This window comes from Lithobates pipiens, unplaced genomic scaffold (genome assembly GCF_037356315.1).
Source record: "Lithobates pipiens isolate NorthernLeopardFrog02 unplaced genomic scaffold, aLitPip1_a1.2 Scaffold_11, whole genome shotgun sequence".
NCBI classification, from domain to species: Eukaryota; Metazoa; Chordata; class Amphibia; order Anura; family Ranidae; genus Lithobates; species Lithobates pipiens.
The window spans coordinates 10,599,232-10,619,294 of NW_027507696.1; the positions used below are offsets into that span (position 1 = coordinate 10,599,232).

Sequence of the window (20,063 nt, forward strand, 5' to 3'; positions counted from 1 at the left end):
CAGAACAGTTAAAAGACCCCACCCTAATAAAGGCACGGGAAAATGTGGTGAAAATAGATGGCGAGTTAGTGAACCCAGATAAGACTTGCACTTACCCGTACTTCACTATGGAAAGGGACCTGCTGTATCGAGTGGCTCAAAGGGCAGAAGAAACCATTGAGCAACTTGTGGTGCCCAAACCTTACAGGAAGTTGGTGTTAGAATTGGCCCATGGGCACCTTCTGGGAGGTCATCTGGGGACCGAGAAAACCAGAGAGAGGGTATTGCAGAGATTCTATTGGCCTGGGGTCATGAAGGAAACAGAAAATTATTGTTCCTCCTGCCCTGTGTGTCAGAAGTCGGCACCTATGCCACATTTCTGTAACCCGCTGGTACCTCTTTCTATCATTGAGGTCCCCTTTGAGAGGATCGCAATGGATTTGGTAGGCCCGATAATGAAGTCCGCTAGGGGGCATCAGTACATTTTGGTTATATTGGACTATGCCACCCATTATCCAGAAGCAATTCCTCTTCGAAATACCTCGGCCAAAACCATAGCCAAAGAGCTATCTCTTGTTTTTAGCCGCGTGGGTATTTGTAAGGAACTGCTTACGGACCAAGGTACACCCTTTATGTCCCGGGTTATGAAAGAACTATGCAAGTTGTTCAAAGTGACACAATTGGGTACATCTGTGTATCACCCCCAAACAGATGGGTTGGTTCAAAGATTCAACAAAACCCTAAAACAAATGTTAAAGAAGGTGGTGGATAGAGATGGAAAGAATTGGGACTGTCTAATACCCTATCTGATGTTTGCCATTAGGGAGGTACCCCAATCCTCTATGGGTTTTTAACCCTTCGAGTTGCTCTATGGGAGACACCCAAGAGGGCTGCTGGATATCGCCAAGGAAACTTGGGAAAATGAGAGTTCTCCTCACAGGAGTGTGATTGAGCATGTCGCCCTGATGCAAGATAGAATTGCACAGGTAATGCCAATCGTAAAGGAACATTTGACCCAAGCGCAGTTAGCACAGCAGAGAGTGTACAACCGTGGGGCCAAGACCCGTACTTTTTCCCCGGGGGATAGGGTCTTGGTGCTAGTCCCTACGGTTGAAAGCAAATTTCTGGCCAAATGGCAAGGTCCATACGAAGTAATTGAAAAAATTAGTGAGGTGAACTACAGGGTTAGACAGCCAGGAAGGCGAAAGCCGGAACAGATCTATCACGTCAATCTGCTGAAAGCCTGGAGGGATAGGGAATCCCTAGTCGCAGAGACTTTGTCACAAGCCCAGTCTGATTGCTTAGTTCCTGAGGTTGGAATAGCAGTCACCTTATCGAAACCCCAACAACAGGAGGTTAAAGAGTTTGTACTTCGTAACAAAGAGATTTTCTCTGAGCTGCCGGGACAAACATCTGGCGTAGAGCATGACATTATCACCCCACCAGGAGAAAGGGTAAAACTAAAACCTTATAGAATACCAGAGGCCCGACGGGAGGCAATACGTGGGGAGGTTCAGAGGATGCTGGAATTGGGTGTGATAGAGGAGTCCCAGAGTGACTGGTCCAGTCCTATCGTACTAGTGCCCAAACCTGATGGGAGCTGGCGGTTTTGTAACAATTTTCGACAATTGAATAAAGTTACAAAATTTGACACCTACCCCATGCCGCGTATAGATGAGTTGATTGACTGGCTGGGAACAGCCCGATATATGACAACTCTTGATCTCACCAAAGGGTATTGGCAAATTCCCCTGGCCAAGTCGGCCAAGGAGAAAACTGCGTTTATAACCCCAGATGGGGCATTCCAATATAAGAGAATGCCGTTTGGGTTACAGAATGCACCTGCAACATTCCAGCGGAAAATGGATAAGATTCTGAGGCCCCATCTGAAATATGCTGCAGCTTACCTGGATGATGTGATTATCCATAGCACAGACTGGGTCTCACATTTGCCAAAAGTACAAGCAGTCCTAGACTCTATCCGGGAAGCTGGGTTTACAGCCAATCCAAAGAAGTGTACCATTGGACAGGAGGAGGCCAAATATCTTGGGTACACTATTGGGAGGGGGGTGATAAAACCCCAAGTCAATAAAGTCGAGGCCATACAGAGTTGGCCACGTTCCAACAGCAAGAAACAGGTACGAGCCTTTCTGGGAATCGCTGGCTATTATCGATGATTCATTCCCCATTTTGCTTCTCAGGCTGTGCCCCTCACCAACCTGACAAAAGGGAAAGAGTCTGTCATGGTTAAATGGTCCCCAGAGGCTGAAGAAGCATTTCAGTCCTTAAAAACAGCCTTATGTAGCCAGCCAGTGTTGTACTCACCAGACTTCTCTAAGGACTTTGTTGTACAAACTGATGCATCAGACGTTGGGTTAGGAGCAGTGTTATCCCAGGTCTGGAACGGGGAAGAGCACCCAGTCATTTACCTCAGCAGGAAGTTGAAGTCCCATGGGGTAAATTACGCCACGATTGAGAAGGAATGTTTAGCAGTGAAGTGGGCTCTAGATTCCCTTTGGTACTATCTGCTAGGTAGGCACTTTGACCTGGTGACTGATCACGCTCCTTTAAAGTGGATGGCTCAAAACAAGGAGACCAATAGAAGGGTAAATAGGTGGTTCCTGGCCCTACAGGAATTTAACTTTACAGTTAAGCATCACCCTGGTGTTAAAATGGGGATTGTGGATGCTTTGTCTCGGATACATGCGTGTCTGACTGCTTGTGTTACAACCCCAAGGTTGAAACAAGAGGGGGGGGGGGGGTATGTGGCAGCAGGCAGGTAAAATCACCTGGTTGTATCCAGGATGGGAAATATGTGTGCCCTAGATTCAGGCTTTATGCGGACTTGTACAACTAGAGGGGAGTGCTGGGAGTCCTATAGGGGAAGAGTTAATGAGCCCAGCTGAAGTAAGTGGGCTCATTAAGACCTCTACAAAAAACCCCAGCATGCGTAGGGAGATGCTCCATCCTGGAACCAGTTTTGTGTTGTATAGACTGGGGAGTGTGACACCTGTTCTGTGCGGTGACTTAACGCCTGTGTGGCAAACCTCTACAACAGAGACAGGGACTGGTGCAGCACAAGGCTGCACTCAGTTGTTAGACAGGGAATCTATGTGTGTAATTAGAGGTCAAGCTGACCAGGATTTATTTTCATGTTTTTTTTGTTATTTTTTGTTTGGCTGTTATATTTTTCACTGCATGTAGCATAAATAAACTGCACCTTTTGTTTTTTCCACCTACAACGCTGTCTGCTGTGCCTGATTTTGTGTTGTGAACCCATCCAGGGGGTCACACACACCCGCTGCCGAGCTAACCCCTCACATTATATATATAGATAGATCCATATATAGATATATATCTATATATATAGACATAGATAGATCTATATCTATATATAGACATATATAGTGATAGATAGATAGATAGATCTCTCTCTCTCTCTATATATATATATATAGCAGTGTCAGACTGATCATTTGGCCACTCGGGCACTGCCCGAGGGCCTTGGGCCACTAGGGGGCCCCATCAGGGTTGCCAGCCTAAGTAAAACCAGGGACAGTATGTACAAATCAGTTTTTTTTACATCTGTCTCTGAAATGTCCCTTACCAACATCCTTTTGGTCTAAAAATCCTGAGATTATAGCTGCTCCACCTCTCCAGTACCTTCTCAGCCAATAGAAGCATGCCTGTATATACTGTGTGATTGTATACTGTGTGGCCCCATAATATCTGATTGCATGGGGGCCCCATGATCTCCTATTGCCGGGGGGCCCCATGAGTTGTCAGTCCGCCCCTGATATATAGATCTATCTATCTATATATATATATATATATATATATATATATATATATATATATATATATATGTGTGTGTGTGTTTTGGGTTTTCTACTACAGCACAGCACCACATATCACATTATTTCACCTTTTGATTTCGGATTGACCATTTCAGTGATTGCAGCTGTTTCTATATTTATATTCATTTTGATAGGTGAGGAATACTAGTTTATCTGTATATTTATTGGATAGTTTAGGTAGATTTTATAATGGATAGTTATGGTAAATCAGTTGATTGTACAGTCAGATGACAATGGTGATCCCATGTAGATGATTGTTTGAGACTGGGACAGAAATCAGACAGGTGGAAGTTGCAGGATTGTCTCATCATGAGAAAATATGTAAAAATAAATCGTATAAGGGGGGTTGGGGGTGTCCAGGGTAAGGTGGCAGTGGAATGGAGTGTGTGTAGGCACCTTTCCCTGTCCTCACGATGACACAGCACGTTCCTCTATTATACAATGATGTAAGCAGGAGTAATGACAAGTTTCCTTCTTCTCAAACTTCTGTCCCCCCTTCCCCTCCCATGTCCATCCCAGCCCATACCGAGCCCAGCCCCCTCCATTCATCATTGTAATACAGAACCTGTGCATGACTCTGGAGTGGGCGTTTCCTGCAGTTATAGACACGCCCTCTAGCTGTGCCCCTTTCATTAAACTGACTGGTCAGGCCACTCCCTCCTGTCAGCTGAACGTTCTATCCCCGCCCATTAATGTGACAGTGTTCCCTTATTTCCAGGTGATCGGGCGCTTTCCTGGTTGTGTAATGCCCGGTGTACAGGAGACAGGACCTGTGATGGCCGAGGAGCTGGAGGAACAGTGAGTATAGCATGTAGTCTTATCACATAGTGATAGAGCCCAGCTGATCACCCACACAAAGGGTGGAGACGGATAGGCCCGTGTTTGTTACACAACCCACAGAGCAAAACAAACTGCTGAAATCAGCCAGCACAGACATTCATTTGTATCATTATCAGACTATTCGTTACATTGGGACGTTTCTGGGTCATTATGTTACATCTCTGGGATTGTCTACTGATCTGATGGGGAAAAAAGTCATCCCTGATAACTCAACTGTCACCCTACACAGAAAAGTATCAGCCTCGGGGCTCAGGGGTATGTGTGCTAGTATGACTCCAATCACATGGCATGTCCAATCCGACACAATGATTCTTCATTCCTGCTTCTATTACCATAGACCTAGATAGCTACAGGTGGTTCTATGGGAAAGTGGAGGCTATAATACTCAACACACGGTGCAATCTCCTTAAACTGGCTATACAAAGTGCAATCTGATTGTACAACCTCCCTTAAGCCTTGTACACACGGTCAGAGAATCCGTCGGAATGTGTCCTATCGGACCGTGTCGTCGGATAATCCGACTGTGTGTGGTATGCATCGGACTGATTCCATCGGAATATCCGTCGGACCCAATTTTCCAACATGTTGGAAATATTTCCCGACCAACTGGTTCGATCGGACATACTCCGATCATGTGTAGAGAATTTTGATCGGACCAAGAGCCACGCATGCTCAGATCAAATTCCTACATCAAAGCTATTGGCTACTAGCCTGAATGTAGTCCCATCGTAACGAAATTACGTCATCACGTTCTGAATGATCGGATTTTTCGACAACTTAGTCCGACCGTGTGTATGCAACAGTTTCGGACACAATCCGTCAGACTAAATCTGACGGACAAAATCCGACAGATTTGGTTGGCAGAATCTCCAGCCGTGTGTACAGGGGCTTAAAGCTGGCTATACAAAGTGCAATCTGATTGTACAACCTCCTTTAAAGCTGGCTATACAAAGTGCAATCTGATTGTACAACCTCCTTTAAAGCTGGCTATACAAAGTGCAATCTGATTGTACAACCTCCTTTAAAGCTGGCTATACAAAGTGCAATCTGATTGTACAACCTCCTTTAAAGCTGGCTTTGCAAAGTGCAATCTGATTGTACAATCTCCTTAACCACTTGATCTCTGGAAGATTTACCCCCCTTTATGACCAGGTCATTTTTTGCGATACGCCACTGCATTACTTTAACTGACAATTGCACAGTCATGCGACATTGTACCCGAATAAAATGTTTTTCCCCTCACAAATAGAACTTTCTCTTGGTGGTATTTGATCACCCCTGCAGTGTTTTATTTTTTGTGATATAAACAAAAAAAAAAAAAACTTGCCAATTTTGGGGGAAAAACATAAATAAATAAATAAATATGTAATATATATATTGCATATTATTTTTTTCTTTCTGCTCTAAAGCACATACAAAAAAAAAAAAAAAAAGTCAAAATCAATGCCTTACCTACTGACGGAACAGCAATCTGCCTTGTTTACAAAGGCAGATCACTGTTCTGGCTCTCTGCCTAATGATTAAGGATGAGCTCCGGTGCGTTCGCACACTCCACGTGCAGAGCCCGCCAGGAAGTCGTCACGGCACTTCGCTAATCACAGGCAGTGAGATATTTCCCGATCTCTGCAGCCGCGCATCGGAAAAATGTCTCCCTGCCTGTGATTAGCACAGTGCAGTGCCGACTTCCTGGCGGGCTCTGCACGTGGAGTGTGCGAACGCACCGGAGCTCATCCTTGCTAATTATCGGCGGGTGCCGGTGGACAGTCCACGGTACCTGCAGATCAGCTCCTGCCTTGTCTAGTCACAGCGGGAGTGGGTCACCAGCAGCTTGCATGCATGTTCCAGACCCAGAAGTGCAGGATCATGTACTGGGTACGTGATCCTGGGCAGGAGAGCCACCTTGCCACCGTATGTAACCAGTCGGCAAACGGTTAAAGCTGGCTATACAAGATGCAATCTGCTTGTACACTCTCCTTAACGCTCAGTTCACACTAGATGCGGCACAAATTCACAGCGAATTCGCATCACGTCTAAATCACAGCCCTGTTTATGCAAACTGATTGTGGAGTGTATGTTAAGTTAACAACGCCCCACAATCAGTTTGCAAAGTGCAGTGCTAATGGTGTGGACCAAAAAAAGGGTCCTGGACGAGTTTGGTCTGAATGCATTTCGAATTTAGCCATACAGTTTGTGTGGCTGAAATTTGCATCGCACACACGTCACATGATCTGTACAGCAATGTGGTGCAAATCGCATGCGATGTCTGGCATCGCACTAGTGTGAACGAGTCCTAAAGCTGGCTGTACAAAATACAATCTGATTGTACAATCTCTTTACATTTACCATTAACTATGTAGTGCAAGGGCCCGCCTGAATGAATACAGATTAAATTGATTTTCTAGGTCTGTCCTTATTAGTTTTGGTAACACTAAAGAAATCATATAGAGATAGTATAATAATACAATCAGATTGTACTATTATACTATGTATGGCCTGCTTTAGATCCACCAACAACTATGTAGTGCAAGGGCCGGCCTGAATGGATACACACTGATTGGGTAGATTAGGTAGCTCCTCATATTACATCATTTTGATAACATTGTTTGTACAAAGATTGTATGTGATCTAAAGACTAATATTTTAAAAATGTCTTGGGTTCTGCAGAATTTTCCTTTTGTCTTTAATTTACTTCTGCCCACTCTGGCACCCTTTTTAAATAGCTAGGAATGCTTGGGGGGGGAGATGGGGTAGCGGGAAAAATCGGTTATCGTGCAACTACTGTCATGGTGATCACATGAGCAAAAGCCAGGCCTGCCAGCTAGCAATCAATTTACATTGAACCAAGAGCTGTCTTGTGTTGAGAGCACACAGTGCCACCCAGCAACGCATATGTGTGGCGTGTGAGTGTTAAAGCCTACCCTTATAGCGCAGAACATATGTGTTGGGTGGTTGGAAAGGAGTTAATATTATAATATGTGCACATTTATAAGTAATCGTATCTAATTATAATTAACATCTTACTGACCACATAGCACATACTGGATGTGTGGTGGCAAGGAAGGTGTGCTTTAATGCCCACACATCGCACGCAGGCATCTATGATGGCTGAGGGCATGTTCACTGAGTGTTCCCAGCGTAGTGATCAAGCTGCCCCGAACTCTAATTATGATTGGGAGATGGTGGGACAGGCTACTGTTCATGTGACTACTGTAACAGCCAATTGTGTAGCACAGTTTGCATCAACGCCAAGCAAGACCTGCACAAGCTTGGTTCCTCTGCTGTGCCATTGATCCTTGAGCCTTGGTGTGAATGAACCCAGAGGGCTAGTTCATACCAGATGCAGTACAGTGCATTTTTTTTTTTTCTTCATCAAAAATGCATACACAGTGTTTTTCATGTATTCCAATGGCCTTAGTTCACACCAATGCAGTCCGTTCCAGTTTTATTTTTTTTCAATAGTTTTTTTTTATTGTATCTGAAGAAAAGTAACGGTACAACAACAATCGAAGTAGGTGCAACAGGTACAAGTCACAGTAGTTGCTTTGCACATAACAAACATTAGCAAAATTAGATCTCATAAGAGCAAATACAGTTATAGTGTATGCTCAGGAACCATGACTTCTCCTATCTATAACTGGTGTAATACAGATACAGAAGTTTGAATAAAGAAAAGGGAAGGGGAGGGAAGAAACAGATGGGAAAAGGGAAGGGAGAAGGGGACAGTCACCCTCACTGATTATACTCTTAGTGTTACTCCAGATTCAGCATATAATACTTCTGGATGCAGAACACAGTTATAGTTGGACCGAACAGTTAGAGTTGGATAACCAAAGATCCCATTTACGTCTAACGGATGCTCCTGTAAAGGTGGTGTTAGCTAGTCATTTTTCCATTTCACATTGGTGATTTAATGTGCAGATGACATCTAACAGGGGGAGGGTGGGTTGGCATTATTCCACAATCTCGTTATTGTGAGTTTCACAGCCAGGAGTAACTGCGTCGCTATGGCCCTTAGAGCAGGTGGCAGGTCTTGTACGGTCAAATGTAATATTGCTAATTCAGGTTTTGGAGCTATGGGCTTGCCCCCATTGTCAGATAATATGGAAACATTTTTATTCCAGAAGGACCGCAATGCTACACAAGCTCACAAAATATGGTATAGTGTACCAGACTCACCGCAGTTCCTCCAGCAGAGGGCAGTGTGTGAGGGGTAAAATCGGGAGAGTTTAAATGGTGTAAGGTACCATGCGTGCACTACCTTCTGATAAAGTTCCCAATGGTTGGTGCATTTAGTGGAAGCATATGTAATGGCAAAGGTTTTTTCCCAAGAAGCTTCCATGAAGGAATTGCCTAATATTCTCTCCCATTTGGTGATGGTGGTAGGTTTCGGAAGAATGGCAGTTATTGAACATCTTATAAAACAAAGAAATCCCTTTCTGTGGCGATTTTGGGTCCTGGAAGAACACCATCATTGATACGGTATGTCCAGGTGCAAAGGTAGGGAATGTCTATGTAGGAAGGTTCTGATTTGGAAATAGGTATAGTGCGCTGAGAAAGGGAGATTATATTGCGAGACGAGATCCTCAAAAGTATACAAAGTTTTACCTTGGTATAAGTCTTTTAGGTGCTTTATCCCTCTATATGTCCATGAGTGCAGGGCGATATCCGGTATATAATAATGCAATACTGATATTGGGATATGGAGTTTACAGAGTTCACTTTTATTGGTAGACATGAGGGGGAGTTCCATCCACATCTGGATATCTGTACCGTGGGAAACATTAATTTAGGTGGAGGGGCTCCAAGTTTAAAAGCAAGTAGGGCTGTTCTAGGCTCACTGTGGAGGGCCAGGGCAGATTCAATAGTCGCCTATATTTTATGCTTAGGGGCTGACCACCAATGCTTAAGTTGATCCACAACACAGGCCTGGTAGTATGCCATAATATTAGGAACACCCAACCCTCCATTTACCCTATGCCTGCATGATGTGGAATGAGCATCTTGGGAGTTTGTGATTCCATACATAGTGGGTGAGGAGCTTTTGTATGGATTTAATAAAGGTGCGGGGCAAGGGGATAGACAAAGTACGAAATAAATACAAGAGTCTAGGGAGAAGTAACATTTTAAACGCTGCTATTCTTCCTGTAGTTGAGAGTTCCTGTTTTAATTGAGCTAACTGTTTGGGTAAGGACTCTAAGAAGGTCTTATAATTCTGTATGTAAAGCTGGGAGATATGTGGTGTCAGTTGGATACCAAGGTATGTCAAGGAGTGTGGGGACCAGGGAAAGGGAAACTTTTCAGCTAAGGACATCTGTAAAGGGGTAGAAATATTGATACCTAGGATTTGGAATTTGGAGGCGTTTAGCTTGTAATAGGACACTGCTCTAAACTCCTCCAAGACACGTCATGTTGCTTGTGATGAATTTGTAGGATTGGATAGTATAAGCATGACATCATCCGCGAAGAGACTGATCTTGTGTTCAGAACCCGCCGCGGAGATGCCAGTGATTTTGGGGTGTGTTCTAATTTTTTCCGCAAGCGGTTCCATTATGCGGGTAAAAATGAGTGGCGGCAGGGGGCATCCCTGCCTGGTGCCATTGGAGATTTTAATAGATTTAGAAGTGATACCTGACGTGAGAACAGTGGCATAGGGAGTGGAGTAGAGGGAGAGAATACAGTCTGCAGCCAGCCATTGATACCAAATTTGTCTAAGACAGCCTTAAGGTATCCCCAGTGTCTCTATCGAACGCCTTCTCCGCATCCAAGGAGAGGAGCAGAGTAGGCATTCGAGAGGATCCCGCCTGAGCAAGTAGGTTGATGAGGCGTCTAGTTCTATCAGGAGCCTGACGATTCGGAACAAAGCCCACTTGGTCAGGGTGGATTAGGAGAGGGAGGATTTTTTTTGTAGTCTAATTGCTAACAATTTGGCATACATCTTTACATCTGTGTTAAGAAGTGAAATGGGCCTATAGTTAGAGGGGCTAGTGGGGTCTTTGTTTGGTTTAGGTATGGTTATTATCACAGCTCGTAACATTTCAGGTGGAAAGAATCCAGAGGAGGAGGCAAGGTTGAAAACTGATTGTAGGTGCGGGACAATTTCATTGGCAAGGTATTTATAATACTCATTAGAGAATACGTCATCTCCTGGAGACTTATGGTTTGGGAGTGTATTAATGACTGTGCATATCTCCTGGGTTGTAATCGGTTGGGAGATAGAGTGTAATTGGTCTGCGTTCAAATTTGGAAGTTTCACTGTCTTTAAGAAGTCAGTGATTAAGCTTTGGAGTAGGTTGGTGGGTGCTCTGGTCAGTACGGAGGTCATACAGTGATTGGTAATAGTCCGCAAAGGCATTAGCAATGTCCTTTGGATTAAATAGGGTCTTATGGGTTGTGGGGTGAATTGAGTGTGGCCACTTTACGTTTAACTTGTTTGACTCTCCTAGCTAGCCAAGCACCTGCTTTGTTATGTAGGCCATAGTAATTAGCCTTGAGGTATTTTAAGTGGTTTTTCAAATTTGTACATTAATAGGGTTCTTAATTTCTGCCTCTCTTGGAGGATATCTTCTGTCAAGCTCTGGGAGGGATTAGCCTGGTTGTTACTTTCTTTAATGGAAATAGATAGGAGCAGATCAGCAATCTGCCTCATTCTCTGTTTCTTAGTATAAGAAGCAAGTTTAATCAACACCCCTCTCATATACGCCTTGTATGCATTCCACAAAGTATACTTACTAATATCAGGTGTGTCATTGCATTGGAAGAAAGTATGATGTTCCTGTACTATAGATTGGTACAATCTCTTGTTCTCTAAGAGAGAGAGGTATTCAACCTCCAGAGGGGGGGGGGGTGGCGTACTACAAAGGGTATCATCGAATTCCATAGTGATTGGGGCGTGGTCCGACCAAGAAATTGTACCAATGTCAGCACGGATTACATTTTGCAAGGATATTTTATCTGTTAAAAAAAAAAATCTATACGTGAATAAGAGGCATGGGCTGCCGGCAGGTAAGTAAAGTCCTTCTCCGAGCCATGAAAGCATCTCCATATGTCGAATAGTTCTTGCTTGTTGAGAAGTGGAGCTATGGTACTCTCAGTTCTTCTCGTGTGGGTAGTGGAGTCCATAGGGGAGTTACCCCTAAAGATTCATACCAGACACAGTGCCTGGTATTGTCGGGGATCAAAGTCGTATCTCTGATCATTGAAGTAGGACGCATGTCAGACTTCAAGTCACAGGGCAAAGTCACATCCAAAGTGGTACTGCTGTAGTGTCTTACCAGTGTGAACCTGGCCTTAGTGAACAAACAGAATCATGAAGGCCAAGGAACACACCAGACAGGTCAGGGATAAAGTTGTGGAGAAGTTTAAAGCGGGGTTAGGTTATAAAAAAAAAATATACCAAGCTTTGAACATCTCATGGAGCATTGTTTAATCTGTCATCCAGAAATGTAGTATGGCACAACTGCAAACCTACCAAGACATGGCTGTCCACCTAAACTGACAGGCCGGGCAAGGAGAACAATAATCAGGGAAGCAGCCAAGAGACCCATGGTAACTCTGGAGGAGCTGCAGAGATCCACAGCTCAGGTGGGAGAATCTGTCCACAGGACAACTATTAGCCCTTGTACACACGGTCGGACATTCTGACAACAAAATCCATCGGATTTTGTCCGAAACTGGTGTTGCATACACACGGTCGGACAAAGTTGTCATAAAATACAATCGTTCGGAATGAAATTACATTAGTTCCTTCCGGCGGGACTAGGTTGCAAATAAGTAGCCAACAGCTTTGGTCTCGTAATTTGATCTGAGCATGCGTGGCACTTTGTCCGATCAGACTTCTCTACAAAAGTTCGGAAAAAAAGTCAGATCGGATTTTGTTGTCGGAAAATTTGAGGTCCTGCCCTCAAATTTTTTCCCGTCAGAAAATCCGATGGAAAAAGTCCGATAGAGCCCACACACGATTGGATTTTCCGACAATATAATCCGATCAGACCTTTTCCGTCGGAATTTACGACCGTGTGTACAAGGGCTTAGGCATGCACTCCACAAATCTGGCCTTTATGGAAGAGTAGCAAGAAGAAAGCCATGTTCAAAGAAAGTCATAAAAAAAGTCCCATTTTCAGTTTGCAAGAAGCTGTGAAGGGGATACAGCAAACATGTGGAAGAAGGTGCTCTGGTCAGATGAGACCAAAATTTAACTTTTTGGCCTAAAAGCAAAACGCTATGTGTGGCTGAAAAAAACACCGCACATCACCCTGAACACAACATCCCCACCGTGAATAATTGTGGGGGTAGCATCATGTTGTGAGGATGCTTTTCTTCAGCAGGTACAGGGAAGCTGGTCAGAGTTGATGGGAAGATGGCCACAGGGCAATCTTAGAAGAAAACCTGTAAGTCTGTAAAAAAACAAAACAAAAAACAAACAAACAAACTTGAAACTGGGGCGGAGGTTCACCTTCCAGCAGGAGAACGAGCCCAAACATACAGCCAGAGCTATAATGGAATGGTTTAGATCAATGCATTTTCATGTTTTAGAATGGCCCAGTCAAGGTCCAGACCTAAATCCAATTGAGAATATGTGACATGCTGTTCACGGACACTCTCCATCCAATCTGACAGCGCTTGAGCTATTTTTCAAAGAAGAATGGGCAAGAAATTCACTCTCTAGATGTGTAAAGCTGGCAGAGACATCCCCAAAAAGACTTGCAAATGTAATTGCAGCAAATGGTGGTTCTACAAAGTATTGACTCAGGGTTGCTGATTACAAATGCACCCCACACTTGTCACATATTTATTTGTGTAGCGGTACCCCTGTAGGGGCTGCTCATAGTTGTGGTCTGTCTGTGACCCTGCCCAGCCAGGCACAGTTTTTTTTTTTAGTTTTTTTTTTCAGTCCCTCCCAGACAGAAAACAGTCCATTTACTTTGCTATTGTTATTGGAGGAATTCAATTTGGATGGGAATAGGGTAGATATAAGATGCCCAGTTGAGACAGACAATGTAGGGACTGAAACTATATACGGTACATCTTCAGTATATACCATCTCCTCTCTTCCTCCAGCACAGCACTTGATTACTGATCTCGCTCTCCGGCACAAACTTGTTTACAGTTTATCAATCCCCAGGATTATCTAGCGCTGAAATGCAGGCCTGACACTGGCTCAGCCAGGCCCAAAGCAATTGCCCTTTGCAGGCAGGGACTGCAGGCCCCTTTAGTGTAGCAAAAATGAAGGTAGTCCCATTGCTAGCTGTCCCACGTGGCTACTGATTCCAGCACCACCTCTTTAGGCCCTGCCAGCCCTTATAGCTGCAACTGCCTCTCTCCACTGTCTGTGCCAGCACAGTCCACTCCACTGGATCTGCACCCATCTCGGACTACAATCTCCCAGTCCTCTCAGGCTTGGCTCCCCAGTCCTCCGGACTGTGTGTCACTCATCAGCCCCCTTGGCTGCGGCCTGTTGTTCTTCTTTGGAGACTTGCCTGGCAGTGTTCTCCTGCTGTCTTCTTGCTCCCGTGCCACCTGTCCAGAACACTTCCATGTGTTGCCAGCCAAACCTGAAATTGACCAACACTCCAGAAAAAATTGACTACTATACTCTTATAGCACACTAGTGGATGCTACATTTAAAAATTTTTTTTTTTTATCTACTATTCATTTTCCTTCCACTTCATTACATGCTACTTTGTGTTGGTATATCACATACAATCCCAATAAAATACATTTGTTTTTGGTTGTTGGTTTTTCCACATGACAAAATGTGGAACATTTTAAGGAATATGAATACTTTTTCAAGGCACTGTACATTCAAAAGGTGGCATTTGTGCTGGTCCCTGCTGTCTTATTTGAAATCCTCTATCCTCTGCCACCCACCTTATACCCCTGCAGTGGTCATCTTCCAGTATGGTGGGGGTTAATCGCTAGCCGACCAGCAGCCGCAGTTATACTGCGGCAGATTGGCATGGCTGCGGAAATCATTTTAGCTGTATGACGCTTCTTTATGATTTCACAGCAGGCGCGTGTGCGCCCCCGGACCAAAGCCAATGTGAGTGCCCGGTGGGCACAATGACCACTGGACACCTGAGATTGCTCGTGACAGAGCAAGAGAGCAAGAATCGGTGTGTGTGTGTGTGTGTGTGTGTGTGTGTGTGTGTGTGTGTGTGTGTGTGTGTGTGTGGTGTTCACTGATCTCTCTCTCCTCCCCTAGTCAGTCCCAGCCCCCCTACAGTTAGAACACACACTAGGGAACACAGTTAACCCCTTCCCTGCCAGTTACATTCATACAGTAATCAATGGCTATTTTTAGCTCTGATCGCTGTATAAATGTCAGTGGTCCCAAAATAATGTCAAAAGTGTCCCATCTGTCCCCCGCAATGTCTCAGTCTGGATAAAAACGGCATATCGCCACCATTACTAGTAATCTATCCCCTATTTTGTAGACACTATAACTTTTTGTGCAAACCAATCAATATACGCTTATTGCAAATTTATTAAAATTTTTTTACCAAACATATGTAGAATACTATTTGCCTAAACTGAGAAAAAAAAATGTTTTTAATATTTTTTTCACAATTGTCGCTGTTTTTTGTTTATAGCACACAAAATAAAAACTGCAGAGGTGATCAAATACCACCAAAATATAGCTCTATCTGTGGGGAAAAAAAGAACATAAATTTTGTTTCGTTAAAATGTTGCATGACTGCGCAATTGTCAGTTAAAGCGAAGCAGTGCCTTATCGCAAAAAATGGCTTGGTCTGGAAGGGGGCAAATCCTTCTGGGGCTGAAGTGGTTAATACAGCCACTGGACCTGTTATAGGCACTAGTCAAAAGTGCAGACTATGCCCACTTTTTTTTTTTTCCCCTCCATCCCTCATTCATAGAAGGTGTAGTTGTAGTGATAGTTGTAGTGATAGTTTCCAGTGATGAAAAGTGATCTATTCATTGATCACTGTTTATTGCTCTAAACTCTAGTGAACCTGTGCCTTTGATAGGTCCAGTGGCTATATTGACCTCTATAGCACCAGGAGATTACCATTATGGGGGGGGGGGGGGAGGGGGGCGGCAGAGGACAGAACATTTCAACTAACATAGCAGCCACCAGCACAAGGGACACATCTTGTTGAATTAAAGTACTGTCTATTGTGCTGATTTAAAAAATAAATAAATATACATATATACAGTATCTAACAAAAAGTGAGTACACCCCTCACATTTTCGTAACTATTTTCTTCTATTTTGACAACACTGAAGAATTGACACTTTGCTACAACACTTTGCTACAACACTTTGCTACAACACTTTGCTACAATGTAAAGTAGTGAGTGTACAGCTTGTATAACAGTGTACATTTGCCATCCCCTCAAAATAACTCAACACACAACCATTCATTTCTAAACCGCTGGCAACAAAAGTGAGTGCACCCCTAAGTGAAAATGTCCAAATTGAGCACGATTTAGCCATTTTCCCTCCCCGATGTCATGTGACTCGTTAGCGTTACAAGGTCTTAGGTGTGAATGGGAAGCAGGTCTGTTAAATTTTGTATTATCGCTCTCACTCTCTCTCATACTGGTCACTGGAAGTTCAACATGGCACCTCATGGCAAAGAACTCTCTGAACATTTGAAAACAAGAATTGTTGCTCTACATAAAGATGGCCTAGGCTAGTGATGGCGAACCTTGGCCCTCCAGATGTTTTGGAACTACATTTCCCATGATGCTCCACTACACTGCAGAGTGCATGAGCATCATGGGAAATGTAGTTCCAAAACATCTGGGGTGCCAAGGTTCGCCATCACTGGCCTAGGCTATAAGAAGATTGCCAAGACCCTGAAACTGAGCTGCAGCAAGGTGGCCAAGACCATACAATCGTTAAACAGGACAGGTTCCACTCAGAACAGGCCTCGCCATGGTCGACCAAAGAAGTTGAGTGCACGTGATCAGCGTCATATCCAGAGGTTGTCTTTGGGAAATAGATGTATAAATGCTGCCAGCATTGCTGCAGAGGTTGAAGAGGTGGAGGTTCAGCCTGTCATTGCTCAGACCATATGCCGCACGCTGCATCAAATTGGTCTGCATGGCTGTCGTCCCAGAAGGAAGACTCTTCTAAAGATGATGCGCAAGAAAGCCCACAAACAGTTTGCTGAAGACAAGCCGACTAATGCTGCGTACACATGGTTGGATTTTCCGACGGAAAATGTTTGATGGGAGAGTTTTTTTGTCGGAAATTATGACTGTGTGTAGGCTCCATCGGACATTTTCCATCGGAATTTCTGACACAAAATTTGAGATCTGGATCTCAAATTTTGTGTCAACAAAATCCGTGGTCAGAAATTCTGATTGTGTGTACACAAGTTTGACGCACAAAGTTCCACACATACTCGGAATCAAGCAGAAGAGCCGCACTGGCTATTGAACTTCAATTTTCTCGACTCGTCGAATGTCACCGCGTTCTTGACTTTCAGAATTTCTGACAACATTGTGTGACTGTGTGTATGCAAGACAAGTTTGAGCCAACATTTGTTGGAAAAAATCCAACGGATTTTGTTGTCAGAATGTGCGATCGTGTGTACGCGGAGGACATGGATTAGTGGAACCATGTCCTGTGGTCTGATGAGACCAAGATAAACTTATTTGGTTCAGTTGGTGTCAAGTGTGAGTGGTGGCAACCAGGTGAGGTGTACAAATATATGTGTCTTGCCTTTAGTCAAGCATGGTGGTGGGAGTGTCATGGTCTGGGGCTGCATTAGTGCTGCTGGCACTGGGGAGCTACAGTTCATTGAGGGAACCATGAATGCCAACATGTACTGTGACATGTGCCGCAGGGCAGTATTCCAACATAACGACCCCAAACACAACTTCAAGATGAGCACTGCCTTGCTAATGAAGCCGAGGGTAAAGGTGATGGACTGGCCAAACATGTCTCCAGACCTAAACCCTATTGAGCATCTGTGGGGTATCCTCAAAACGGAGGGTGGAGGAGCGCAAGGTCTCTAATATCCACCAGCTCTGTGATGTCGTCATGGAGGAGTGGAAGAGGACTCCAGTGCAACCTGTGAAGCTCTGGTGAACTCCATGCCCAGGAGGGTTACGGCAGTGCTGGAAAATAATGGTGGCCACACAAAATATTGACACTTTAGGCCCAACGTGGACATTTTCACTTAGGGGTGTACGCACTTTTGTTGCCAGTGGTTTAGACATTAACAGCTGTGCGTTGAGTTATTTTGAGGGGACAGCAAATTTACACTGTTATACAAGCTGTACACTCACTACTTTACATTGCAGCAAAGTATATCTGAATATCTGAAAAGTATATCTTATATCTGAAAAGATATAATAAAATATTTACAAAAAAAAATTATATATAATTGCTGGTGTCAGTCATTACGATATAGGGAAGGGTCTGGGCAGTAATGCATGGTTGGTTGGTGAATCTGAAGGTATTGCTTTTATATTGTCTTTTATTTTCCTCTCCCTTTCTTTTTAGGTGTATTTGACTAGGGTCAGAACACCTAAGGTATTCATTCTCAATCTTCTGCATGTTTGTGTGTAGCCAGCATAACAAAAGCCTCTAGTAACTCAGGCACGAGAAATACAGATGCTGTCATGCTGACCACCTCCTAAAAATGCTAGTTGCCTGGCTTTTGCACTGAACCCCTGACTTCAAGAGGAACTCTAGGAATTACAGCACTTTTAAAACTCTGTTCAGCGGTTAAGTACAATGAGGTGTATGCCAATGTCATTTGTATGCCACTGTCATATGTCATTTGCAGTTGCTTTGCCCGCCCCTCTTGCCCAGTTATGGAAGGCTTTGTATTATTTAAACTCGTTTTAAAACATTAAAGCGGACCTTCATTCTCTTGAACAGTCCTGCTTCTCGACTCCTCCTCCTGTCCTTTGCGTGAATAGGACTTTTTTGCTTTTTTCTTTTGTTTACATCCTTTTTCAATATAAAGTCTGTCCCGCTTCCCCATGCATGTCACTCTCCTTAGGCGAATAATGCACACACCTCCCAGGATATGTATGTCGCATATCCCAGGAGGCATAAGCTTTCATTAAAGAAAGGAGGGGCGGGCCTGTCTGGGCATCATTCCGAGGCATTCCGGTGTTCTGTCCAAAAAATGTCCGCCTATGGAATAGTGTCCGCTGTGTCCTGCGCAGGCGCAGTGCTTGTGCTGTACGGAGCACAAGGAGATTCGGAAAATCTCAGAAGATGAACGGTGCCTGCGCCGTGAGTCCAGGTGCAAGCTCCACCATCCAAGTGGACATAGGACTGCACATATTAGAGGGCCCCTGGCGGGCTCGCTTAGCTCTCCACGCTTTGGGCATGGCCTCGCTTCGTTTGGCTCTTTTTATTCTAACTCTATGTCCACTCACGGCGCAGGTGCTGTTCATCTTCGGATATTTTCAGAATCTGCTTGTCCTGTGTACTGCGCATGCGCAGTACACAGCGTACACTATCCGACGGGGGACACTATTTGACATGACGCCGGCTGAACTTGGAAAGGCTGGCAGCCTAGCATTAACATTACTGGGGAAACATAGTGGCCCAGGATCAAGCGCTGCTAGAAGAGAAGAGTCTCTTAGCTGGACAGAGCTGGATCCACTGGGTGGGTGGGTGAGTATCAAAATTTAGTAGAACTTGCATCCGGTAGGTAAGGCTTTAAAAAAAATAAAAAAATAATGGAGAAGGTAAAGTTACACCTTAAGCGTTCTGTTAGGCCTAGTTCACACCTATGCATATTTTTTTAAGTGACCTTTCAGTTTTGTATAAAAACACTACAGTCTATTTAGCATGTTTTGCAATGGGTGCAGGTCACATCTGTGCATTTTATGTAAAAGGGCCAGGGACTATTTACTTGTTTTTGGTTCTATAGACTTCAATGGATCAAAAATGTGCATTAAAAAAAACACAAAATGCTCCTGGAATATGCAAACTGTAACCTGCATAGGTGTGAATCATATAAACAAAGAAAATGCGGTGCACAAAGCAAAAAAATTTATATATAAACACATTTAAAGTAACGCATTCGTGTGTAAAAGTCCAAAACAGGTACTGAAAGTTCAGTGAATCCACAACAGATCTCCCTCCACCTCATTCAGCAGAGATAAGGATAGTAGGGGTCCCATCACCGTCACCCAACATGACAGACCCTTGCCATCAGTGCAACGTTAATGCACAAATAGAAAAGCCACTTTGCTCCACTACTCCTCACAAGCAGTACACTGGAACCAGAAATCTCTCCAATCATGAACAGATATTTAGATTCCCATGCAGTTCAGCAGTCATGTGGATATAGAAAAATAACAACGCTCATTGCGCAAATATCTTAAACGATGCCCAATTTATTAAGGAAAAACAATTCCACTCACATTTTAAGTTGATTAAAACAGGCAA

At 44.0% G+C, this 20,063-nt stretch overlaps 1 protein-coding gene across 3 annotated transcripts in view; it reads left to right on the forward strand.

Moving 5' to 3' along the window:
- The first annotated feature begins 4,492 nt into the window (after positions 1-4,492).
- The window catches only part of ABHD4 (abhydrolase domain containing 4, N-acyl phospholipase B), a 41,751-nt gene continuing 26,180 nt past the window's right edge, over positions 4,493-20,063 (forward strand). The window contains exons 1-2 of one of the 3 annotated variants that reach the window (XM_077468560.1): positions 4,520-4,634; positions 18,153-18,182. Coding sequence is in view for 1 of the 3 variants with exons in the window: in XM_077468550.1 (XP_077324676.1) it covers positions 4,582-4,634 (53 nt within the window). In the remaining 2 variants the exon portion in view is untranslated. Of the gene's footprint in view, positions 4,635-9,136; positions 9,156-18,152; positions 18,183-20,063 lie in introns of those variants that run through there. The other 2 variants (XM_077468550.1, XM_077468569.1) reach the window with 2 other exon arrangements.